General features: G+C 40.1%; 2 protein-coding genes across 3 annotated transcripts in view; one reads left to right on the plus strand and one right to left on the minus strand.

Annotated features, from left to right (window-relative positions):
- Positions 1–15,614, plus strand: part of PTER (phosphotriesterase related) — an 86,310-nt gene extending 70,696 nt beyond the window's left edge. Inside the window, exons 3-4 of one of the 2 annotated variants that reach the window (XM_006894292.1) lie at positions 3,454–3,594; positions 15,404–15,614. In XM_006894292.1, coding sequence (XP_006894354.1) covers positions 3,454–3,594; positions 15,404–15,614 — 352 coding nt within the window. The remainder of the gene's footprint in view (positions 1–3,453; positions 3,595–15,403) is intronic. The other variant, XM_006894293.1, reaches the window with a different exon arrangement.
- Positions 15,615–18,028: 2,414 nt separating this feature from the next.
- On the minus strand, positions 18,029–26,369 carry C1QL3 (complement component 1, q subcomponent-like 3). The gene is made up of 2 exons (XM_006894294.1): positions 24,847–26,369; positions 18,029–18,980 (listed from the first exon to the last, which is right to left on the minus strand). Exons 1-2 carry the CDS (start codon positions 25,432–25,434, stop codon positions 18,801–18,803), a joined length of 768 nt encoding a protein of 255 aa, XP_006894356.1. The 5' UTR covers positions 25,435–26,369; the 3' UTR covers positions 18,029–18,800.
- Between the last annotated feature and the right edge of the window lie 533 nt (positions 26,370–26,902).

Genomic DNA, 26,902 nt, shown 5'->3' on the forward strand with positions numbered 1-26,902 from the left:
ACTGGGCCAATTGGCAGCACCAGGATGTATGGTGAAGCGATTGAGATTGTTCACAGCTTCAGTTTGCTTGGCTCCACAGTCAACACTCTCGGCACCAGCAGCCAGGAAATTAGAACATGTATTGCCATGGGAAAGTCAAAGTAAGTAGTGGTCTATAAAATTTTCAGTGGTTCATTTTCAGAAGTAAATCACTAGACTTCTTTCTAGCCTTTCTTAATCTGCAATTTCTGATGAAAGTCATCCACCATGAGTGACCTTGCTGATCTTTGAGACTGTTGGCACAGCATCTAGCATCCCAACATGCAAGACATAACATTAGGAGGAACTGACAGATGGGTGATAGGGACATGGGGTAGTCCTTATACCTGTCATCTCTTATTATGATAGGAGCTCTGGTGTCCTAGTTGTAAGTAGTTGTGTCGCCAACTCTAAGCCATGTGGTTCAAATCCACCAGATACTCCAAGGAAAAAAAAGGTAGACAGTCTCTTCCCCTGTTATTTATAGCCTCTGTAAACCATCTGGAGGGTCTCTATGAGTCTATTCCAGCTTTTTGGCACACAACAACAGCAACAATTGCCATGATGATGACAAAACAACTTCCCTTCTTGTTTTCAGTTGGAATAAAGTCATAGTTATGGTTTCCTTATGGCTTTTCATTTACTGTGAGGACTTTTCTCTGATATATATCTCAATACAGTTATGTTTCCAATCATTGGGAAATGACATCAAGCTGAGAGAAGTGGGAGGTCAGAGAAGAAAAGAAGATCCTGAACACGATGGACTTTAACAATGGGTTCGAGAATGTCTCGGATTGTGGGGATGGTGTAGAATGGGGCAAGGGTTAGGTCTGTTGTTCATAGAATTGCCTGTGTGTCATAAAGAGCTCTGTTGGCCTAGTAGATAGAAAGCCAAGCTAAAGGTGGGCGATTTTAATCTGCGGCCCTCAGGCCTGCTTTTTATTGGTTTTGGTCAAATATTCTTCTAAGTGGCATAGCACTGGTCTGCCCATTTGCTGTACAGAGGTAACTTGTGGTTGCTGTGATGCTAAACACTGTCACACTGATGTGTCCAATGTGATAATGATTATCCAACTCATGGTGAACAGTGTTTGGTGGAACTCCCAATTTAAAACAGTCTTGGAAGCAGGAGTGGCATCCACTTCTGAAATGGCTTGCCTCCGGAAACTCTATGAACTTAGAGAAATGATGAAAGTTATACAGGTGTTCAGATCTTTTGTTCATAGGGTCACTATGTATCATCTACGACTCCATAGCACTTAACAACAACAACAATCCCATCAAGGCATTAAGCCACAGGGAGGGCAAGGTACTAAGAGCTAAGATATAAACTTTCAATTTGTTACTGGCATCCATCCTCCCCTTTGCTTCCCTCCCTTACCTTGTCTGTGTTGGGTAATTTACAACATTGATAAAATTGACACAAAAGGAAAATAGTAAATTTATCTCTTCTCCCTCGTGTTTCTTTAAGTGTGTTTAATTTCTTTCTAAGTATGTTTTCTGAAGAAAACGGAATATGTTTACTAGAGAAAGACATATTCTTTGAGGCTAGTAATTTTGGAGGCAATTGATGGTCTCCATGGTAGGAAGATGGAAATAGAGAAGTATTAATAGAAGACAGTTCAGAAATAATGCTCATTTTATACAGTAAAGGAAAGATTTTTTTAGCCTCTTTGCCTAAAACAGTATTGTTAAGTATAAATTATGCTAAATGGGTGACTGGAATAAAGAGGAGTGAGCCATTCCTCAGATATGATGGCTCAGATTGAAAGTCAATAGTCACAGTCCAGGAAGCGTCCCAGGAAAGCAGAAATCTCTGGCACCTGTGACACACAGAGACTTCATTAGTCCTCCTATGCTTTGAAAATACTTCTGACACCTCTTAAAGCAGATATATAGACATATAATGGCCCTTTAATCCTTGCATCCTATAGTTGCCAAAATATATAACATCAGGGCTAATAAAACTCTAATAAGATAGTAACTCAGATCTCATTGTGGTTGAGTTAGAGCAGATCTTTCACAGGGTCTCTGAGATTGTAAATCACACTGGAGCTGCTAGTGGATTTGAACCACTAGAGGGGCACACAGCCTTTGGGATGGTAGCACAACCCCCGACATACTAAGCCACCAGAGCTCTATAAACAAGATATGCTTAACTGGTATCCCAACTCTACAGGGCAGTTCTCAGTCTTTAAACCTCCCTTTCCTCTTAGTTTTCAATTCGTTGTATGTGATGTCCAGCGGGTGTATTTTCTCCTAGATTTTTTTACTTTTTTTTCTAATAGGACTGAATCTTTACAACAGCATTTTCAGGTTACCTTAATCCAGCCATGCCTTCTTACTTGATACAGTCTAAGTTTCTTGTAAACATCTATTCTTGCTTTAGAATATCCCTTGTGGGTCTGCTATTTTTATCCTGCACTTCTTTCTTTTACTATTCACTTACATAGCCTTATATTCTAAAACAGTGATATATTAAGTATAATATCAATTGAAATGAAAAGACATCAGTAAAAATAATTCTAAAATAATTCATTGTATTAAAAGATAAGCACAGTCAAACATAAATATTTATATTAATATTATTTCTTCGGGGAAAAATAATAAACACTGGAGTGGTATTCGCATAGGCTTAGGGAGTAATTTTAAAATGACTTCATGAATTGTACACAAAGAGATGGCAAAGTTCAGGTGCCTCATTCCTAGGGTTACTATAGTAGTTGACTTGACAACACCTAACAACATTATGAATTTTAGGGAGTTCTGGTGGCCTAGTCTGTAAAGAGTTGCACTGCTATCCTAAAGACAGCATCTCTCTGGTAGTTCAAATCCACCAGCAGCTCTGACAGAGCAGGATGGAAAATCTCCTCCTGGGTTGTTTACAACCTCTTGAAAACCAACTGAATGACAGAGTTGAGTTAGAAACTTTACAAGAAAATCAGCCCTGTGACCTTAAGACAAAACCCTATTTTATTTCTATTTTAATTCAAATTTGTTTTATTCATATAATTTACCAGGTCTGAGGCTAAATTTTCTTTTATATTTTCTAAAATTCACAGTATTCAGAGCATGAAAATGTACCCTATTGATTATTTGCAAAAATTTACCCTATTAATTACTTGCAAAAAATTGAGGGATGTAACTTGAAAACAGTTCTGAAAGAGAATTACAGAATTATTTTTGAGTAATTATAGCCTAATAAAAGAGTCTGTAATAGTTTCCTAAGGAACGTGTTGGAGGGGGAAACTCCCTTTTTGAGAAGTAAGTTATTTTATATAATTGAACTATTTTATCATGATATCATAAGAACAAACTCAAAAGTTCTGTTATTTGACTTACACTATGTTATAGAACAAACTGAACTTTGAATTTTTAATCTTCAAATGTGAAAAGCATATAATCATATCAATCTGTCTATTTTATTGTTTCTAGGACACTGCTTGATAAGAAGAAACTTCTAGAGTTTGCTCAACTCGGCTGTTACTTGGAATATGATCTCTTTGGTACTGGATTTCTTACTTATCAACTCGACCCAGATACTGATATGCCTGATGATAATAAAAGAATTAGAAGGTAAATATGGTGAAATCTCTCCATGTGTTCACTCTTACTAGCACTCTCTGAACATCATATATGGGTGAATATTAGCAAAGATTCAGAAAACAGTAAGCAGGCTGAATCAGAGATTATAGAAGAAAATATACCTATGCTGTGTCAGGGAGAAAATCTCTCTATGTTATTTCTAGAGAAAATGAGTCATCCTAAGCAGGTAGAAGCTTAGTGGAGACTTAGAATTTCAGTACAGATGGACAGCTGACAGGGAACAAGATAAAACTTAACCCTACCATGATACTAAGAAAACAAGACATTTTCCTCTTTTTACCCCTTGTGAAATATGCTACTTTTTTCTCACCTTAACCACACTAAAGTAAGTCATCAGTCACACCATACAGTTGCAATGTGCATTGAAAGCATTCACTAGTGTGATGATAATTGCTATTTAATTGTGAAAATAATATTATGCCTGGAGGCCAAACATCATGTGAAACAGTGAAAGTAAATTATTTTAGATATACCTTGGATATGTCTTGGATTCTGTTCTAGACCATCACAAGAAAACACATATTATGAGAAAGCAAAGTCACCTGAATTGTCTGATTTCCAAGTGCATATGAAAGTCAGTCTCAAATGGCACTTAACAGTAATAACAATATAATGTAGTCTATTAAGTGTGCAGATGTTGTGGTTGTGTACTGTCAATGCAGAACCAATCCATGGCTCACCTTCCAGTGGGTTTTCAGAGTCAGTCAAACATGCAGGAAGAGATTACCCATCTTTCTCCTACACAGAGCAGCCAGTGGATTTGAACCATATACCTTAGCATTGGCAGCAAGATTCCTTACTATTAAGCCACCTGTGCTCCCTATGGGTACAGTGTGTTTGTTGTCAAGTGCCATCGAGTCACTCACGATTCATAGAGACCCTATGAACAAAAGACTGTAATCCTGGTTTATAACTAGTTTCTCCAAGTTCATAGAGTTTTTGCAGGCATGTTGTTTGGAAGTGGATGCCACCCCTTTCAAGTATGTCTTAATCTGGGAGCTCCACGAAACACTATCCACCATGGGTAACCGTTAGGGCATTAGAGACAACAATGGCACAGCGTTGAGCATCACAGCAATACCAAGTTTCTTCTGTACAGCAAATTAACAGATCAGTGCTGTACCACTTCATGAAAAAGTTAGAATTATTATGAGAACTACCAAAATATGACACCAAGTCAAAAAAGTGAGTACATGCTACTAGAAAAATGACACACACATACGCTTGATCAATGCAGGGTTGTCACACTCTTTGTTTATTTAAAAAAAAAATTATATGAAATACAATAAAAGAAAGTACAGTAAAATGAAATATACATTTGTAGAAGTTCTTCTTTGCAACCGAGTGGGAAATCTTGGAGTAAGAATGCCTACCTGCTTTGGTTTTAGTTTACATTGTGATATGAAAATAGAGTGCACCAATTTATGGATTCTGGGAGAAAAAATGGATATGAAATTGATAATAACGAATTTCATTTGGGGAAAACCCAAGTATTGCTCTTCAGTGTGCCCCAGAGATGAGAGTAAAGCTCAGGGCAGAATTTGAGCCAAGACATAAATATACACAGTGCTGGTCTATATGTGATAGAATCATGAGAATAAGCGAGATCACGCAGAGGAAAGGAGGAGAACAGAGCCCTGGGGAGCACTGACATTTAGCGGATGAGCTCAGGAAAAGTGACTCAAGAACAAAGTCAAGTAGGCATTTTCAAAGTGATAAGAATAACAGGAGAGTGCGTTCTTATGGAAGCTGATGGAAAGAAATGTTTAAAGCAAAAGGGCTTCAGCAGCTCTTGAGTGGGGCAGACATCAAGTAAAAAGTACCCTTGAATTCCACAATCAGGATGCTCTTTTTTCACAATCAGTAAAGAAGATTTGAGGGATAAGTGGGAGATAAGGAAGAAGAGAGAATGTGAAGAACTTTTGTAGTAAAGGGAAGTAAGAACATAAGTCTGAGGCTTATATACATCATGGGATCAAAGGAAGATATTGTTCAGACTTGAGCAATGTTTTTATGACTGAGAGCAAGTACACAAAGAATGAATGATCCATGGTTGTTGTTAGGTGCTGTCAAGTCAAGTACAACTCATAGTAGTGGCCTTATGAACAACAGATCTGAACTCTGTCCTATTCTGTGTGATTCTCACCATCTCTGATACACTTGCACCCATTGCTGCAGCCATTGTTTTGAGGTGCTTCCTCTCTTTCACTGACCCTTCACTTTTCCAAGCATGAGGTCCCTTTACAAGGAACAGCCTCTCCTAGCAACATGCCCGAAGTATGTGATACAAACCTTTGTCATCTTTACTTCCAAAGAGCATTCTAGCTGCACTTTCTCCAAGCTGTATCTGTTTATTTTTTGACAGTCCATGGGGCATTTAGTACTCTTTTCCAACACCACAGCTCAATGGCAGAAGTTCTTCTGTCATCTTTATTTACTGTCCAGCTCTCAGATGCATAGCAAGTGATTAGAAAGGTCATGGCCTGAATCAGGTGCACCTTCCTATTCAGACTGACATCATCACTCCTCAGCAATTTTGGAGAAGTCCCTGACAGCAGACTTTTCCAATTCAATGCATCTCCTGATCTCCTGACTGCTAATACCATGGGTGTTGATTATAGATCCAAGAAAGATGAAATTGTTGACAACTTCCATTTTTTCTCCATCTATCATGATGTTGCTTATTGATCCAGTGGTGAGGATTTTTGTCTTCTTGATGTTGCGATGCAATCCCTATTGAAGGTTGTAGTCTTTGATCCTCAAGATTAGCCACCATTTGTTGTGATCCACACAGTCAAATGCCTTTGCATAGTCAATGAAACACAGATAAGCATTTATCTGGTACTCTTTGCTTTCTACCAAGAACCGTCAGACATTGGTGATAATGTTTCTAGAGCCACAACTTCTTCTAAACCCAGCTTGTATTTCTGGTAGTTCTCTGTTGATGTACTGTTTAAGTCGTTTTTTTATGATCTTTAGCAGAATTTTACTTGCATGTGATATTCATGATATTGTTCAATAATTTCCGTACTCTGTCAGGTCACCTGTAATGGAAATAAATATGGATCTCTTCCATATTTATGTATGGCCAGGTAGTTTTCCTTCAGACTTCTTGTCACAACCTGGTGAGCACACCAAGGGCAGCTTCTGTATGTTGAAGTACATCAGTTGGTATGCCATTAATTCCTGGGGCTTTATTTTTTTGCCAAATCCTGAGCAGCCTACACTTCTTCCCTCATCACCAATGCTTCTTGATCATATGTTGTTTCTTGAAATTCTTCTGTGTCAGCAAATTCTTTTTGGTACAGTGACTGTGTATACTCTTTCTGTCCTTTTAATACCTCCTGGGTCATTCCATATTCTGCCCATAGCATTCTTAAGTATTGCAACTCATGGCTTGCATTTGTTCTTTAGTTTTTTCAAGCTTAAGAAATGCTGAGCAAGTTTGGCCCGTTTGATTTTCTGACTCCAGCTTCTTGCACATTCATTATAATACTTTGTTTTCTTTGTCTTCTCGAGCTTTCCTTTGAAATCTTCTGTTCAGGTCCTTAACTTCTTGATTTCTTCCCTTTGCTTTGGCTTCTCAGTGCTCTAGTGTAATATTCAGAGTTTCTTCTGACATCCATTTTGGTCGTCTTCTTTCTCTGTCTTTGTATGACCTTTTACATTCCTTTTCAGTGATATTCTTGATAGAACAGAGCAAGGAAATACTTACTGCATGGTTCAAAATCTGGAAAGGAGTGCATCAGAGATGCATCCTGTCTCCATACATTTTAAATCTATATGCAAAGCAGATCATTTGGGAGGTGGTGCTTTATGAGGAGGAATGTGGCATCAATATTGGAGGAAGACTCGTCAAGAATCTATGTTATGCAGATGACCCAACCTTGCCTGCTGAAACGGAGGAGGAACTGAAGCACTTGCTGGAGAAGATCAAAGACTATAGTCTTCAATATGGATATAAGTTCAACATCAAGAAGACAAAATACTCACCACTAGGCCAATTGGCAGCACTATGATAGATGGAAAAGAGATTTAGGTAGTTAACAATTACAACTTGCTCACCTCCACAATCAACACTCTTGTCAGGAAATCAAAAGATGAATTGCACTGGGAAAATCAAAGACCTCTCCAGAGTACTGGGAAGCAATGATGTCAGTCTAGAGACTAAGATGCACCTGATCCAGGCCATGGTCTTCACAATTACTTGCTATGCATCAGAGAGCTGGACAATGACTAAGGATAACAGAAAAAGAATTGATGCCTTTTTACATTTTGGTGCTGTAGAAGAGTCTTGAACATATCGTGGACTGCAAAGAATGCAAATAGGTCTGCCTTGGAGAGGGTGAAGCCAAGTTTCTGCTCGAAGGCTAGGATTTTGAAGCTCCATCTCACATACTTTGGGCACACGGCTAGGAGGGACCTATCCTTGGAGAAGGATATCATGCTCAGAAGAGTGGAGGGACAGCGCAGGAGAGGAAGACCGCTGATAAGATGGATTGACACAGTGACTGGAGCAATAAAGGTTGATGTGTTGGAGTCAGTGAGACTAGCTCAGGACAGGGCAGGCTTCAGAGCTATTGTACATAGGGTCACTATGAGTTGAAGACACCTTGATGGCACATAACAACAGTCTTTGATCTTCTATAGTAGTGCTCGTTCATTGTTGTTGTTACGTGCTGTCAAGTTGGAACCAACCCATAGCTTGCCCTGCAGAAGGTTTTCAGAAGCAGTAAATTGCATGGGAAGAGACTATCCATTTTTCTCTCAGTGGAGCAGCTGGTAGATTTTAATAGCATGCCTTTGGTTTTGCAGTACAGCTTCTTACCGCTACTATACGAGTTCCTTGCTTATTCTATAGGACTGTTGAATTTATATGGAATAAAATACTCAGTTTTTAGCTGAGAGTATGGTGCAGAATATGCAACTATCAAATAGATGTTAATATTTTTTTAAAAAAGTAGAAATAATATTAGGGCAAATCCCCAATCTCGGAATTAAATCAAAGCTTGAAAAAAGATATTTTCTCTGTTGCAATGAGAGAAGACAAAGTCGTAACAAGAATGAATACAGATAAATGTCTTAACAAGGAGAACAAGAAACTGAGCAAATATGTCCAGGTGTTCTTTACTGTCCCAGTGAAGCAGACACCTTCACCTCCTGAGAAAGGAGAGAAGAGTCAGTGCAGGAACTTGTACTGGAGGATGGAGCCTACAAATGACTGCCGGGCGTGTGAGAGAGATACTAATCAGGGTCATGCTGTGTGTAAGACTCAATTGAGATTAGAGTTCATATCTACATTCGCACCCATGCATGTGATTTGTTGATTGCCTTTCTGTATAGATGTTTTCAATTTTGGTAGTAGAACCAGAGAAGATTGTGGATGTTGGTATTGTTGTTGTTGTTGTTGTTTGCTGTAGAGTCAAAACTGACCCATAGCTGACCCTCCATTGGATTTTCAGGTGCTATTCATCTCACGGGAGGAGATTGCCCGTCCTCCTGTGGAGCAGCTGGAGGATTCAAACCATATGCCTTTGTGATTGTAGGACAGCTTCTTACCAGTAGGCCAGCAGAGGACAGAAGCAGAAAATGAAAACTGAGACCCAGGGTTTACGTTTTGCATGAAAGATGTGGTTTTAGGGAACAAGTGAACAATTGATATGAAAGTTATGGAGTCCAGGTTGAAAAGAAGGAACATCTGGGAGGAATAGGAAGATATATAGGACAGAGTTGCAGGGAATGGTAACTAGAGGTGTCAATGAAGTGGCCAGCATAGATAGTAGAGGGAAAGTAATTAAGTTGAAACTTGGACCTTGTGATCACTCTGGGGACTTGAAATTTGGTATTTCAGGGGGGGTCATTGAAGCAGAATATGGTTATGAGTATAGAAAACTCACGTGTAAATGATAGCAAAATTGGAGTTGTTAAGCAGAGCCAAGAAATTTCAAGCATTGGTGGTTGAACATATGTGCACTCTGATTGAGGGGACTGTCTTAACCAGTGGCCACAGATGAATCACCTTGGGTCCCCTCCCTGGGATGGTAGACCTTTAGATCTGTACGCCTCTAGCCAACTATGTATTAGCACACTTCCTGGATGACCTCAATAACAAAAAACATGCTTCCAGTTTAATATCATTATCTAGTTGATAAATGCTACACTAGTTATATAAGGAAGGAAACAGTCTATGTGAGCAAACTTTGATTTGATCAATGACAGTAGGTAATTTTGTTGTTGTTGTTTCTTCAGTACTCAAACAGGTTCTTTGACAGACTTTTGCTTTTTTTGTTTCCTTTTTATATTCTTTATTTTGCCCAGTAACAGCATTCAATACAACTGAATAGTTGTATTCTCTTAGTCACTACTATCTTGTACCATGCACAGAGGTGAATCTTCTTAATTCATTGTTAGACACTGTTGAGTTGGGTTTAGCTCATAGTAACTTTATATACAACAGAATGAAATTCTATCCAGTACTTTGCCATCTTCACAATTACTGTTCTCTTACAGTCCATTGTTAAAGCTACAGTGTTAATCCGCCTCCTTGAGGCCCTTTTTTTTTTACCAAGCCGATGTCTCCAGGGATTGACCCCTCCTTATAACATGCTCAAAGTGTCTAAGATAATTTCTCACCACTTTGGCTGCTAAGGAGTATTCTGGCCATACTTCTCTCAGGAGATATTTGTTCACGCTTTATAAATCCCAAAACCAAACCCCTTATGTCTGTTTTGACTTACAGTATCCCATTGGTGGTTTAGAGGTAAGGAATTGAGCTTCCAACTCAATGGTATGTGGTTTGAACCCACTAGCTGCTTTTCAGGAGAAAAATGAACAGTCTCCTGTGCAGTTTACTGCCTCTGAAAAGCCCCTGGCGGGTCAGCAGTAGGTCGGTTCTGATTGGATTGTACATAAAAACAACAACTTAGGGCAGAGGAGCACTGTGCCCAATAGGGTTTCCAAGGCTGTAAATCTTTACAAAAGCAGCCTGCCTCATTTTTCTCCCACAAAGTAGCTGGATTCCAGTCACCAACATTGCAATTAACAGCACAGTGCTTAATCCATTCTGCCACCAGGGCTCCTTTCATTATCAAGTCAAGTCTGACTGATAGCCGCCTTCCACTGAGTTCCCAAGGCTGTAAATTTTTATAGGAAGAGATTACCCATCCTTCTTCCATGAAGCAGCTGCTGGATTTGAATCACTGTCCTGTCAGTTAGAAGTGTGACAATATGCCACTTAGGCTTTTTTCTTGTATCTGTAATTTCAAATGGTATGGTGTGGTGTGGTGTGGTGTGGTGTGGTGTGGTGTGGTGTGGTGTGGTGTGGTGTGGGGTGGTGTGGAGTGGTGTGGGGTGGTGTGGTGTGGTGTGGTATGGTATGTTTTTCTAATTTTTTATGGTCTCAAAAAACATGATTTCCTGTGGCACTCAACACGTTATCCAGTTGATGTTTTTGTACGCAGGACCTGCTTCCTTTTCCTTTATGCCTTTGTAGTAGACAGGTTATTAGATGGAGAACTTAATTTCTGTTTTCCTCTATAATGCCAAATGCAAAAATTCTGGATATATAGCAACAAAAATTATCCATCTATATGTTTATGTATATCTGCAAGTATGTGGTTTTGTATATGTGGTTAAATCTCCCTTATATTAAAACTATCCATTCTATCATTTGTTAGAAGTTGTTGTGAGCTGCTATTAAACTGACCTCTAAATTATGGTGATCCTATCTCTGCACGATGAGATGAAACATCTCCAGTTGAGAATTGGACTGTTTTGAGTCATAGATATTTTTATTGGCTAATTTTTACCTCCACTGGCAGATAAATGGCACCAATACAAGAGGCACATCAGCATGAAATAGCTGATCAGGAATCAAATCCAGGCCTCAAACATGTTATTGCTGTTGGGTTTATGTGCCTTCAAATCAACTATGACTCAAGGTGATCCTGTGAACAACAGGTCTAAACCTTGTCATACTCTGTACCATCCTCTGCCATCTCTGATATGCTTGAGCCCATTGTGACAGTCCTTTGCCAATCCATCTTGTGGAGGCCCTTCTTTTTCGTTAACCACTTCTTTACCAGCATGAAGTCTTTTTCCAAAGACTTACCTTTCCTGATAATATGCCCAAAGTATGTGTGACAAAGTTTCACCATTCTTGCCTTTAAGAAGCACCTGATTGCACTTCCTACAGATCACATTTGTTGTTCTTTTGGCGATTCATGGTATATTCAATACTCCTCACCAGGACCACAATTCAAAGAGCAATTCTTCTTTGGTTTTTCACTGTCTGACTTTCAGATGTACAGGAAGCAATTGAAACAATCATGGCTTAGATCAGGCCTTTGCTAGTGGCCTAGTGGGTGAGACATCACACTGCCAACCCTAAGAGGAGTGGTTCATAAGTCTACTTGCTACTCTGCAGGTGAAAAATTGACAGTCTCCTCCTGTTTCTTTACACCCTCTTAAAACCAGCTTCATGGCTAGCTACTAGTCAGTTCTGACTTGATGGCAGAGTTGACACTTGAGCTTTAATAGGACTTTAGTCTTTAAATTATGTCAAGTGCACCTTAGTCTTTAAACTAATGTCCTTGCTCTTTAGCACTTTGGAGATGTCCTTCACAGCAAATTTTTCCCAATGCAAGGTATCTACTGATTTTTTTTACTGTTGCAGCCTTGAGTTTTGATTGTGGATCAAAGCAAAATGAAGTCATTGACAACTTCTATCTATTCTCCATCTATGATGATGGTGCCTGTTTGTCCATTGGTAAGGATTTTTTGTTTTCTTGATATTGAGATGTAATCCATATTAAAGGCTGTAGTCTTTGATCTTCAGCAGTAAGTGCTTTGAGTCATCTTCACTTTCTGCAAACATGGTTGTGTCATCTGCATAACACCAGTTGTTGAGTCTTCTTCCAATCCTGATGCCACATTCTTCTCTATAGTCCATCTTCCCAAAGTATTGTCTTCTGCATAGAAGGCAAGAGTTTTGTCACTGAACTAGAATTCTGTTACTGCCTTCTGACCCAAGTGCAAATTCAAAGCTCATAATGACCCTCCACTGAATTTCCAAGGCTGTAAATTCTAACAGTCTTGCCCATTTTTCTCTCACAGAGCTGCTGGTGGATTTGACCCATCAGAGATGAGCAGCAGCCTTTGGTTTAACACCACAGCTCTCTACAAGACTGTACTACCTGAGCTCCCAAGCACAGCCTGTGATAATTACCAGATGACCTTTTTGAGTTGTGTGTGCTCCTGCACTCCATTGTCCTCCGCCTTTCAGGCAGTCCTGAAAGGTTTATTTTCGTCATTCATCTGCAGCCCTTTTTTGAACCACACTAATCTAGCTCTGAAGTGCAAGAACACAGAAGCATGCTTCTGCCTACCTCTGGTTTTTAGCACTAGAAATTCTGTGTCTAACACCTGTTTTCAATCTTATGCTCCACTTCTCAAATCTTATTATATCTCTGCCTTTTTCACACTTTGTAGTCTCTCCCTAATATTTGTTTGCAAAACACTAACTCATTTGTATTTCTATAATTACTTTAATTTTTTGTCTTTTCATCTGTAGTGGTTCTTCCCGTCTGGCAGCCTATCTGTAACTACTGTTCTTCCACACAATAGCGTATATGAGAGAGGCGCTCTTATTTCAGGAGTGACTGGGCCGGATTTCTCGATAGTCAGGATATGATTATGTCTCTCTAGCCATTGCATTATCTTTCTCGTGAGAGAGCTAGTCTCCAGACTCTTGACTTTGTGAGTTCAAATGTTTGCTATTTTAAAACTAGAGTATCTTACCCATTATGTTCTTTTCTTAGTGCTTCACAGTTCAGTAATTTTGTGTTTCAGGGGGTTGTCACACATATGGCATCTTACAGTAATTATTTGGTTATCCATTTAAGATGCCTTTGTATTAAATAAAATATCATTTTCCTCAGACAAGGAAAGTAAATTAAAACCTTAGGAAATGCTCTCAAGTATAATGGAAAACGTGTACTCTCAAAATCTTCTCTTCTATGATTCTTCTTTTTCAGTTGTGGATCAAGATTTATTTTACTAAGTTTCAGCATTGTGGATGTGTTCTGCCAAGTCTTTCTCTTTTTTTCCCCCATAATCATGTAACTCTCTTAGATAATTCCCTTAAATAGAGTTTGTTCCAAAAGTAACTGAAGATCAGAATTTTAGAATGTTACATAAATTTCAGTGAGGCAAATGCCCTTGGTAACACAAATGGCCTGTTGAAGCACACTTGGGGCGCTTGTGGCATCAACCCATGTTTCTGAACAAACCACATTAGTTCTTTCCTGGGACTTATGTTTCCTGACCTGAAAAGACAAGATCTGTTCAATTGATTCAGATACATGGAACTGTGCTCCATGGGATTTTCATGGCTGATGTTCTGGAGGCAGATCTACAGATCTTTCTTCCAAGGAACCTCAATGTGGTCTCAAACCGCCAACTTTTCGGTTAACTGTCTTTTCAGTTCACATAAACTGTGTGCACCAACCAAGGACTCCTTTTGCTTACCATTGAAATAAAAATTCATTACTGTGGAGTGGGAAGCAACTCATAGCTGACCCTCCATTAGGTTTCCAAGGCAGAAAACTGTACAGGAGGAGACTGCCATCCTTCTCCTTTACGGAGTTGCTGCTGGATCCAGACCACCAGAGATACAGTGCAGCTCCTGACAGACCATGCCACCAGAGCTCCATCATCATTTTTAAATGTTATTTGTGGGCTCAAATGCCAAGAAATGTTACGGAAACAAAAAGGATATCTTTCAAATAGTTACCCCCTAGAGGAAGTGCCTGGCTGTCCATTTTCCATAGTAACAGACTAATGAGACTATATGGAGAATCGTCTAGAAGAGTCTCTATCTCCAAGTTGCATCTCTTGTTATCACAGACCTACAAAGTCCAGACAGACGCAGTCCAGAGTTCAGACACATACAAGTGGTAGTTGTCAGGAGGTGACTCACCAAAAGTTGCAGCAGCTATCAAAGCAAAGAGGAGTCAATTTGTAGATAGACATTGAGAAAATGTTCTGTGATCAATTGGCTATCAATGTAAAGGAATTCCTCACTATTGTAGCAGTAGTCGAAATGGTAGGAAGATAAATTGTTAATGGTCAATTTAATGCAATGCTTGAAGATCATGTCAGACTTCTCAGAAACTTCAAAAGGGAAAATGCTCAAAATACAGAGAACTTTTGCCCACATGTTTAAAATGACTGGCTAGCTTATCATATACTATATTGTTCACTCTCAAGCCCCTTGGTTTTTCTCTCAGAATATTTTACCTGTTCAAAGATACCTTTTGTTTGTCTGTTTTACTCCATAACAGTCATTGATTTTATTTGCTAGATAACAGAAGAATGAGATCTAAAAAATGAATTCACACAAAAAAAGAAGATACTTTAAAGCAGAGATCAGAATACAAATGCAGAACAAAGTTATTTAGTGAAATGCTAAAGTGGTCATTCATTCAAACTGGCACATCCTATTAGAAGCTATCTTTAGTTCAGAATTGCTGGGCAATGTCATAAATAGCACAGGCTAGAAATTTCCATGTGCTTAGAATAAGGATCATGTTCCTACCAGGATGCAGCAGTATCTTTATCATCACCACACAATATTTATTAAGGGTCTCTCAAATCCCATGCCACGATAGAAGGCAGGACTTTTACAACAAGCATGAGGTTTATGAGTAAAAAGTTTAAGGCACCCTGAACATTTCAAATGTGAAACAAATGCCAAATAACGACTTAACATTTTTCACAGGGTGCGTCTCCTGGTGGATGAGGGCTATGAAGATCGAATTCTGATGGCACATGACATACACACGAAGCATCGGCTGATGAAATATGGCGGTCACGGCTATTCTCATATACTCACCAACATTGTTCCAAAAATGTTAGTCAGAGGTATATCTGAGAATGCACTTGATAAGATACTAATAGAGAACCCTAAGCAGTGGCTAACATTCAAATAAGATGGCTGTTTATGAATTTACACCGTGAGTATAAAACTTAGCATATTCAATAGGATTTCAAACCCTCTCTAAGATACGAATCAAAGCCACATAATTAAGACTAATGACATAATTGCCTTTTAAATGAGAATTGGAAGAGTTTTGCCTTCTCCAAATCTGAGTCTCATTTCTAGAGGGTTAGTGAATTTAATTGAGCTCTATGGTTCTGCCTTTGGAAAACAGAGAAGTACCTGTTTCCAAACAATGGTATCAACTCTGTATCCCCTAAGTGGAAGTTGGTTGGTTTGTTTTCTCTTCTTTACTTTCTAATCTATCAGCTGCACTATTTGAGAAAAATTTCGATTGTTTCTAGTTAAATTACTCCCTTCTGGAGCAACCTAATGTTTCTTGTAATACTGATGATCCTACTAATTATCCTGCTGTTCTTTAATTAATGCTTAATGAATAATATGGCACTTTAAAATAGCTTTGGCAGCAAGGGAAGTTAAATTTTTAGACTTCCTTCCCTCAAAGGACACTATAATATAATGACCAATTCACAAAGATTAAAATATTTTTAAAGATTAAGTATATGCTGTTCATCTTTCTGTATATTTTAATAAATAACTTTTTATGCCTTTGGCTTTCTGGTATCCATTTTATGGTAAATTCTGTTAAGGCTTGCAAAAATTGCATAAGAAGGCATGAACACTGAGTACTAAATGATAAAAATTCAACCATAAAGTCAAAATATATTACATAATATAGTTTAATGAATCATTACATTTATAATAACAAAGGCCACAATTTAATTGATAAGATATAATGCAAAAAAGAAATGTTTGCCTTACATAGATTCCCTTTATTTCCTTTACCTTTTATTTGCCTCTTCCTTGAGCCTAAAGAGAGAAAATAATGTTTGTTTATCTGAAGAAAAGGTCATATCTATTAGAAATGACAGTTGGGTTCTAGAGCCTGCCTTTTAAAACATACCCAGTCCTGATTTATTGTGTAAGATTACTTTTTAACTCTTGGTTCATATGCACTGGTACTAATTATAAACTAATCTTTTGCTCAGATCATCACGATGCTATCTGATACCTAAAATAATTCTCCATAACCTTGCTATGAATTCTTCTTTTATAAATGCATATTGTTAAATAAAAATAAAATTCATTATAATTCATTTGAGTTATATATTAGAAAGGCCAAGTAGAATTAGTCATTATTCTTGATGAGTCGGCTAAGTGTTTTTAGGCATATAAATCATGACAGTTACTCAGTCCAAGGCATTTAAACAAAGCAAACAGCACCTTCAGATTGAGAACACCATGCATAACTATTTGGAAAGTTTGGTTTGCTAAATAAAAGATATTTTATGCTGATCAAAATGATCAAACTTCCCGTGTATTGGAACAGAAAGTACTAAAGAGGAACAAGGCAAGAGAACAAACTAAATCCTTTAAATGAATAAATGCAAATGTCTTTCACCAATGAAACAAGCAGATTTTTAAATCTCTCTTTCTCTCTCTCTCTTTTTTAATCTATTTGTCAAGAGTCTTCAAAGACAACTGAAAGAGGAACAGATTTTTCATTATAATCGTGGAAGTTGTCTAATAGTTAGGATACATCAACATGCATTTTTAATCTTTTCCTTAGATTAAAGAGATGACTTTTGGCAGTGTGTTAGAACCAGAGAGAAAGGATTTGCACTACTCTCAAAATCTACTTTACTGTTAGCTTCAATCCACCTCAAGAAAAAAAAAAGGATAATTCAAATGCATATAATTCATAAACACTGCCAAGGAAAGCCACCTGCTTTCTGCAGTACTAATATTAATAGTCAGCTCAGGGTGCAGTTAAAATATTGATTGGCATAGGATAATAAAGAAACCATAGGCTTAACTTACCCAAATGGGACATAAAGGACATTTAAAAAAAAAAAACAAAACCCAACCAAAAAAACCTAACTCCTTTTCTGACTAAAGAGAAGTCACTTAATGATTTTGCTACTCCATATATTTTTTGGCCTCCAAAATAAGTCAAATTATGAATAATTTTTTAATATATATATATCTTTTAAATGAAATTTTGAGGCTATGCAGCCACTGGGCCTCGTGGGCTAAAATTTTATATATATATCTATATAAAATTTCATTTAACACATATATATATGTAACAGATATTTCTATAAAATATATACACTTTGTTGTCATATTAGTTATATGTGAAACTGTTCAATTTTAAAATAACCTCAAGACACAGACTTGTAGCAACTGTTTGAAGGCCTAACTTAATGTCCCCTTGGTGATGCATGCAGCAGCTCAAATTAAACCTTTGTGCATTGGGTTATGAATAATCTTTTCTTCTAAAGAAGGCTAATGCCTCAGTCTGATTTAATACCAAAGAATAAATTTTTCTGACTTTTCAAGTAGTCTAAATGTGCTCTATGGACAAAATGGAGACACAGAAGGTTTTCTAAATACCATACATAATTACACATGTTCACACTTGAGAGGGAACTCCTGTGATACAATTTCAATCTCAAGTTTTTAAAAACACTATCACCAGCAAAGAGAGAAAAGTCTTAAAGAAAATGTGATAATGATCATAGATTTGGGAATTCCCTCAAATCCAGAAAATTCCAGGTTAAGGCTTGAAGTTGAATCATTCCCAGGTCTAGCTCTAAAGTTAACTAAAGTACAAGGCAAACAATTTCTTTGGGGACAAGCAGCATTGTTTCAATTAGACCTTCTGCAGGGTGAAATCATTCTTCCCCACACTATGGACTCCAAGTGTCATAATAAGCAGGTAAACTCACAAGAACCAAAGCTGACATATGGATAAAAGCAGCAAGATCACAGTACACAAAGTATCATATATAGTGAAGAAATAATTCAGTGTCTTAGATTTCTCTATAAAAATTTGTGATCTATATAGGACTTCATTCACATGGACACTAACGATAAGGAGTATTTGCTTTGGCGGTAGTGGATCACACATCTGCTTATCTTGCTTTTTAATATTTTTTTTTACATAATGTTTTTCTGAGTGATACAGATGTGAGTCAGGTAGCATTTGATTTCCCCACATATACACAACTGAGGTGCCCCCACACTCGGCATCCCTTGGGATCCTTGATTCACTGACGGTAGCCACACGAATCCAGTGTTCTAGCTCAGGACAAGAAGCTTCGCTTGCTCGTGATCAGTCAGCATAAATAATAAATCCAGAAAATGTGCTGTATTTGTTGTTGTTTCCTCCATGAGCTTTCCCACCATCTAGTTTGATATAGACTTCATCTCCAGGCTCCAGATGCAGAACCACACTGTTACTGGCATAGTCGTAATTCTGATCAGCGTCCTGGGCAATTGCACTAGCACGCACCTATGTGAAACAGAGAAGAATTAAAATGCTTAAAAGAGAATTCCCAAATGTTTTTGTTTGTGTGTTTTGTCATTTACGTGGACCAGTACGACTTGCTGGCACTGCACTGAATTTAGCACAGATCAGTCTACACCTTGACCTTGGGGTTTTATGAGGATATCATTGTACCTGTTCCAACTACATTGCTGAACAAGAGGAGAAAAGAAAGGAGCAAGCAGTCCCTTAGTGAAGACTGTTTGACAGATTCTTTTTATATACTATATATTGGGAAAGAATGCCTACTATTCTTTTCTAAAATCAATGCTTTTTCTAATTCCTGAATCCTTATGCCCAGTCATTTCCTAAATAAAAAGACACGCTTTGGTTTTGCATTTTTAAGCCAAGTAGCAAAGCTGCTTAGGAGTACAGACATTCAAGCCCAAGTTCACTTGTTCTTCATAATTACGAGAAAACTTTACAGAGAGCCACAGTAAATGAAACCCCAAGGAAATAGCAATACTCAGCTATATATAAGGGAAAAAAGGAAAATTACTCTTTGATTTGGAACTTTCAAAATCTAATTCAAATAAAACACTTTTGCTACACTCCTTCAGAAGCCTGACTCATTTAAACTTCTTTGATTATGTCACTCAAGTTCTCAGAGTTTTATTTTCAATACATGCCTTTTTATCACTTAATGATGATGTATGCACTTAAAGTATTTCATTTTAACACATCTCAAAGTTTTAAGAGGAACCTAATTTCTATGATTTGAGGTCTTTCAAATTTTTAGAATTTTTGAATTATCTCATTAAAGGCACTTTTCTATTTAAGTGATTCTAAAAGAAATGTGCTTGGCTTTGGTATGAGGGCTGCTTATAACCTGCTGTCATTAGTGAATTGACAGCCATTTGCAAACACTCAAATTGCCTATCGTATCAAGTGATATGGACATTCTGTCACATCTCCCACTCAAATTAGGTTTCAGAATCATTTAGATATATTGTGATGCTGCCTTGGAAAATCTTCCAATGGGCAAACTTGCATTGCATTTGATTTATTTCAATAAAACATCTTCCACTTTGTGGCTTGTTTCTATTCAGCTGTAATGGTATTTCCCTAACATAGCCAGTGATTTAGTGGTTTTTGCAAACCTGCACTCTGTGATAATGCATGACTTGGGCTTCAATATGCTGGATTTTATCATTTGACAAAACGAGAGAAATGAGACAGAAGCCAAGAATTTCCATGTATTTCTTTCAAACTTTAAATGAGAGGTTCTCAAATTAAATTTTCATGTGGTGTGTTCTCATATTAATGCTGAAATGTGAAAAAAGGAGAAGACTCTTGACACTGGTGAACTTGTAATTCGAGTAGTATTTTAAAATTTTCTTTCTGGGTATCACATAGCAAAGTGAGAAAGGGTTTAAAGGATTTCATATTGCTTAACACTGTGCTAACTCTCACTAACACATTGTATAATGAAAGCAATATACCATGTAATTATGCTCAAAAGCACTGATTTAAATGTATACAACAATTTAGTGAGGTGATCTGTTTTGCTCATTAAGGAATAATACAATCAAACCTCATACTATTTCCTAAGAATTAATCATCAGTTTGTAGGAGTAGAGTACTTCGAATCATTAATTTCATGCAATCCTTAATTCCTGGGCGGGGGGGCGGGGGGATCTATAGGGAGGATATTGCTCATAGGACTTGACTTTTTTAAAATATGTAGACTTTTAATGAATGAGAATAAAAAATAGCAATTAGTCATGCTGTTCATGTTAATTCACCATCAGTCCAGTGTATATACTTAACAGCCATTATTAATACCAAGACACACATTTTATTCAGTGTTTTGAGTATTTGAGTGTAGGGTCTACAGAGACTGTACTTTGACATTGTCTATAGGAGGCATTTAGGAACTTGGACTCATTAAAAACACTTGATTTAGAGACAATTTTATTTATACAGTGCAGTTTTTATTCTACAGAGTGTAACCGCAAAACCATGTAAATGTTACCAATTTTATTCAGTAAGTATAACCACAAACCCCCGCTAATGCATTAGTCTGATCCCATGGACTGGAAAGTTACTCTGAACAGTTTTCATTTCCTTTGTTGGATGAAGCCACTGATTGCTTTTTAAATGAAAATGATTCTCTAAGATTTTAACCTATACTTTGCCATAAGACTGTCTCCCAATTAAACAATGCCACACTCCAGTGTGCTTTGTATGATTCTCATATGCTTATTCTCTGGAGGTATGTAACACTCCAAGCTCTAGTATCCAGCTTGGGGAATTCACCAGTTCTTTTAAACTATTCAGGAAAGCAATATATTCATCCTAGAAGTAATCTTCAGGTTTCCAAATGTACCCTGATATCAGCATTTTCTCTGGGAATCTGATGTTTCCTCAATCCTATATTCCCAGTTCTCCATAAATGTCCCCAGAATCACTTCCATATTATAATTTAACTCTTTAGCTTCTGCTTCATTTTTAGCATATGTTTCACTGCTCTTAAAAAGATAATTAATTTGGTATTTCAAGAATCTCTAATAAATGAATCTTAACCCACAAACTATTCATTCTGTCTGATATATTTCATGCTCACTGACATCATCGCTAATAAATCCTGAGAATGAAAACTGGCTCTTAATTATTTTATAGTTATAAATACTAAGCCAGTTTTCTTTTTTAAATTATATTGGTTTATTATAGTGTATTACAGTGATCATGGTCAAATAGCAATATTTTTATTCAGGTTTCCTGCTAGAAATATACAAATAGATTAGACGTTTCTTGTTTTCTGCATAAAGCTATCTGAAAGCAACTTTTACCTTTAATATGCATTGTCTGTCATCTGGGCTCTCAACAAATGGCAAGATTACATTTTAGTTGATGGCTTCATGGGGAATATGAGAACTATGGCTCTTTTAGTGCTGTATTTGTGAGAATATAATCGCTTATGTACCTTTAGCATTATCTTATTAGTGAACATATAACATTAGAGACAATATTTATGGTAGTATTTGCTAATTAATTGCTGCTGATCTCATAATTCCATTTTCATTGTACTTCTGTGGAATCATAAACAAAAGGTTAAGTGGCGTATCAGGTTAATTTACTGGCCTTTGATGTTTCCATCTGTGATCCTGCATTCAACACAAAGCATAAATAAAAATGGCTCTCATGTGGTTATGGTTGAGAAGCATTCCTCTATCCTAGAGGGAACTACATTTGTGTGTGTGTGTGTTTAATTTTTGTGTTTCTCAAAATCCATTTAATCCATAGAACATCACAGTGACATGAATGTCTACATTTCTGTTTTATAAAAACAAATCAACTCAGAGAGAGAAACTGCCATTCTAAGAGGTGATAAGGCTAGGATCTTGTCCAAATAAAAAAAGTCTTTATTTGATGATGATGTTAATAATAATATTTTAGAAGATTTCTCATTTGTAACTACTGTCTGCAGACCAGATTGTTCTCTTTGAGAGACAAACATCTTTAAAAGTACTGTAACTGTTTTCCAGAATAGTCCAGGCTAAGAGATCAATGGTTCCCTACTCTATATTTTATTTCTAAATTACCTGTTGCACACTTTTTGCAGCATATCTTTGGTAAAAGCTTACTAGTGTCATTAGAAAGCATTGTAGATTATCAGATCAGCAGCTTACCTTGCTGGTTGCTGGTGGTGGTTTTTCCCCTGATCCTCATAGTGTGCCTATGGCATGACACAAAGGAGTGTACTCCATGCGGTGAAACAATTTTACAAACCAAAGTGCACACAGAACATCTATATGGAATTATTTTCTTGGATTAACATGACAATAACACAACCTCCAAAGTATAGATAACCAACATGTACATAAATTTAATGGATTGGCTTTCAAATAATTGCAAATCTCCAGATATTTAAAAATGCAGGCAGGCATTTTCATAATTTTGTTGCTCAAATAGAATCTTACTCCATTTTTAGTAAAATCTCTAAAGACCATTTCCACAGCCTGACAATATTTTCCAGACCTAGCCTTTGGAGCTGAAAAGAGCCAATTTGCAAATAATGGGGAAGCCTCAGAAGCTGCCTGCTGAGGGGCTGGCTGTTCTGAACCCATTTTGTTACGATGACAGAATAGCTCTATTTTGGAACACTGAGTCATGTTGCTCAAACCATTTACCTGTAACTATCCCATGACTCTATGAATACTTTTTATTTATCTTAATATTCTTTTTTGTGCATATTAACTGTAATAAACAACCCTGTCAGTGCCTCCTGGTGGCCATTTTTCCTCTTTTTGTTCTATGCGTCCTGAGGGCCTAACCTTAAGCTATTTGCATCTGAATTTCTTCAGAAGGGAGTGGGTAGTTAGAGAAGAGGAGCAAGGAGAAGACTCTTAGTTCTTTCCTTCTCATTTAGGACTCTTGCCTTCACTTTTGAAATAATTCTGACATTGATCTAAATGCTTGGGTGAAATTTTGTTTTCTGCAGCTTAATAGGAACCTAGGTTATAGAGGTCTGAATTTCCAAGAGGTGTGTGACTTGAAGTCTCTCTATTGATGTTAGGGGCCATCGAGTCTACTTATAACGTCCCTATGAACTGAAAGCTCTTGTTAAAGTTACTGCAGGAGAGCTCTCTCAAAGACAACGGGTTTTCAATCAAGTTACAACCTCGAACTCGACCCAGGTTATGAGATGTAAGGCCTTGCCCAAGTGGCGGCAGATTCAGCACTAGCTGAAGGTCCGGTTACACTTGGAGGTAGTTACAAATATTCTTTTCCTCTGACTAAGGGACCGTTCGTTTCGATTGTGCAGTGACTGCAAATTTCTCAAGTAAATGAATGGTAACAGGGTCACAAGCAGAAAACTGCAAGACCTGTGGCCCTCTTGGAGACGCTGTACAGTTTGGAAGATGTTAGGGCTAATCTTAATCTATTCACAGCCAAGGCCAAAGCCGCTACTGAACCGAAGGGAGAAAGCCAGACTGGAAAGGCTCCCACGTAGGCGCGCGTGGCGGTAACTGGCACTGAGGTCCAGAGCACAGGGACTGGGCTACTCGCTCCCCAGGCCACCACTCTGTGTGCCCTCCTACTGCCTTCAGCAGAGCTTTGCGTTTGCATGGGGTGTGTTTTACTGTACAAACCCACAGAGTCTCAACTTTTTCTTTTGTTACCATACAAACACTCCGACCTTCTCTTTCTTTGTTGGGCTGAAAACTCAACCGGAGTTTGCGTCCTGGCACGGACTAGGTGCACTTCACCTCCAGGAAAGCAAGGATGCTGATGGCCCTGATCTGGCTGGCTCCACAGTCCTGCCTTGCATCCGGACGCACCCCAAGTAAAATGGTTCTTTAGAGCCCTTTCTTTCTCCCTCAGGCCTCTGTCTTTTTCCTAAGGGTCAGCCACCCTGGCATGCCCATTCCAGGCTAAGCTAGTTCTCAGATTCCCAGGAGAGTTTGCCGGCGAGCCTACACTGCTGAGGATCCCGAGGCTGAGGCTATCTCTCTTCCAGCTTTGGCCCTCTTGTGTGTGAGGGGAGGGCCAAAGCTGGAAGAGAGATAGCCTCAGCCTCGGGATCCTCAACACACAAGTGGTCCGGGAGACCGAGCTCTGGGCGCCCCGGCTTCCCGCGCTCCGAGGGTCGCGCTTTCACGCGCGCGCTCCGAGTGTGGGTCCTCGGCTTGGGAACCGCCCTCTCCAGGCCACCAAGCGCCCTTCCCAGTGTAAGACCCCCGCCTTTCCAGAGTGGAACAACTCCGGGGTGCCGGACGGCCGCGCCCTTCTCTGCGGGCTCCCCACCCCCATTTCCGGGGTCTCCTCCCTCTTGCCTGTACCTCCGCGCGCTCTCTCCCCGCCCTCCCGGCTGCCTCCCTGCGCTCACCTGGTTGTTTTTGCAGAGATCAGCCCACATGCTGGTGCCGTCCCCTCCGCGCATCAGGACGTGGTAGGTGAAGAAGTAGATGCCAGGGATGGAGCAGGTGAACTTGCCCGTGGTAGGATCGTAGTGGTTACCGAGATTGGTGACCACGTCGTCGAACTTCAGCACCTCATAGCCTTCATGCTGCCTCTTGAGGCCAGCGTAGAAGGCGATCTTGGGCACCGTGCTGTAGGTGGCGGCGCTGATGGCCCCCGCCGCGTTGAGGCCGGGCGCCCCGGGTGGGCCCGGCAGGCCTTGGCGGCCCGGCTCGCCCTTCTCACCCGGGGGCCCCACGGGGCCAGGCGGTCCTGGCTCTCCGGGGGGCCCACGTGGGCCCGCTTTCCCTGGCCGACCCGCCTCGCCTTTGGGACCCTGGATGAAGGTGGGCAGGGACTGCATGAGGCCGCGGTCGGGCGTGGCGGCCGTGCTGGGTGCCTTGGTGCCCCCGTAGGGGTCGCAGACCATGCGACAGGTGCCCAGCATCTCGTAGTGCGCCGAGGTGCCGGCCGAGCTCACAAGCACCGGGATGAGGATGACCAGCAGCAGCACCATCACCACCCCCAGCGCCCCGGCGGCGATCAGGCGCCTCCTGCTGCCCACGAGCCGGCTCAGCGCGGGCCGATCCTCTTGTCTGCTTTTGGACAAAATTTTGAAGGTTGGGCGGGGACCTCCTCAGAGCCGAAAACAACCCCCGACGAACCCCAACTCCCCTGGGCGGTAGCGCACCGGCCGCTTTTCTTCTGCTCTTGCTCCCCCCGCTGCGGCTGCGGCTGGGGAGGGAGCTTGGGCGCGAAGTGACTTGAGCTGAAGTCCCGAGCTGGGGGTGGGGTGGGGGCGGGGTACGCAGGGCGCCCTCTCGCCTCCGGCGAACCCCTGCGCACCTGTGGCTGCCGCTGCAGCCGGCCGGGCCACCGGGAGGGCCGAGCCTGCCGCCGCCTCTCGCGCTCGCCGGCGCCGCTCACACTTTTATGCCGCGCCTGTCAGCGATCGACTTTTCCGTTTTTGCAGACTGCGCCAGTTCGCACTAACTTTCCGTCTGAAGTTGCCTTTTTCTGCCTCCTTCTCCACCTCTTTCGTTCGCCCTTCCTCTGCCTCTTTTTTTTTTCTCCCTCTATCTTCTTTGCAACCACCACAACTCTAATAGACGCGCACCTGAAAGAGCCGCGCGGGCCGCGGGAGCTCGAGCGCGGCGCCCCGGGGCTGCCCCGAGCGGCGGTGGTGGGTTCAGTCGGCTCGGCGAGACTCTCAGCTGGAGCGCGGCAGCTAGCGAGCGGCGGCGAGCGCCTCACGGCCAGGAGCGGAGCGAGAGAGAGACTGAACGCAGGATTCTGCCTGGGTACCACCTGCCAGGAGAAGAGGAGGCTGACAAACGCGCGCCGGAGCAATTTATAGGCACCCAAGGCACAGAGGAAGGGGAGCCGCTTTGGCATCTCATTGCAGCATCTGCTCTGCTCATCCCACTCAGAGAGAGTTTGGCATTACTCTGACAATGTGGGGATTTTTTTTTTTTTTCGGCCTCTCTTTTTTTCCCTCTGTGCACATGGATGCGCAGTGAGCGCCTGAATACTCCCTTGCTGAACCCAGGCGATGGCAGGCTTCCCCAGGACATACACTGGGGTAGTGGGGGAGTGAGACAGACAGATAGATGCAACAGCCTTCAAAGCTTGAGGTTCACACCTCCAGGACATACCCTGGGGTGGTGGGGGAGAGAGATAGATATGCAACCGCCTTCAGAGCTCAAGGTTCACACCTAAATCCCCTGTTTCCCTACTGCCAGCAGCCCCAGCTGGAGGTGGAGGTGAAGGTTGAGAGGAGGTGGCTTCATTGACTGTTCCTTCCCCTGCTGAAGCACTCACAATCAGTGCTTCAGGTGTTCTTCAAAATGCCACTTAGAGCGGAAGGAGGGCCCTTTAGAATTATCCAAGTGGTAGCTTTTTTTTTTTCTTTCCACCTACCTGGCTATCTTTCTAACATGAAATAAGGATATTAATCTTGAGAACATTAGGGTGTGTTGAATCGC

This window comes from Elephantulus edwardii, unplaced genomic scaffold, assembly GCF_000299155.1.
Source record: "Elephantulus edwardii isolate Elephantulus edwardi_28Jun2011 unplaced genomic scaffold, EleEdw1.0 scaffold00139, whole genome shotgun sequence".
NCBI lineage: Eukaryota > Metazoa > Chordata > Mammalia > Macroscelidea > Macroscelididae > Elephantulus > Elephantulus edwardii.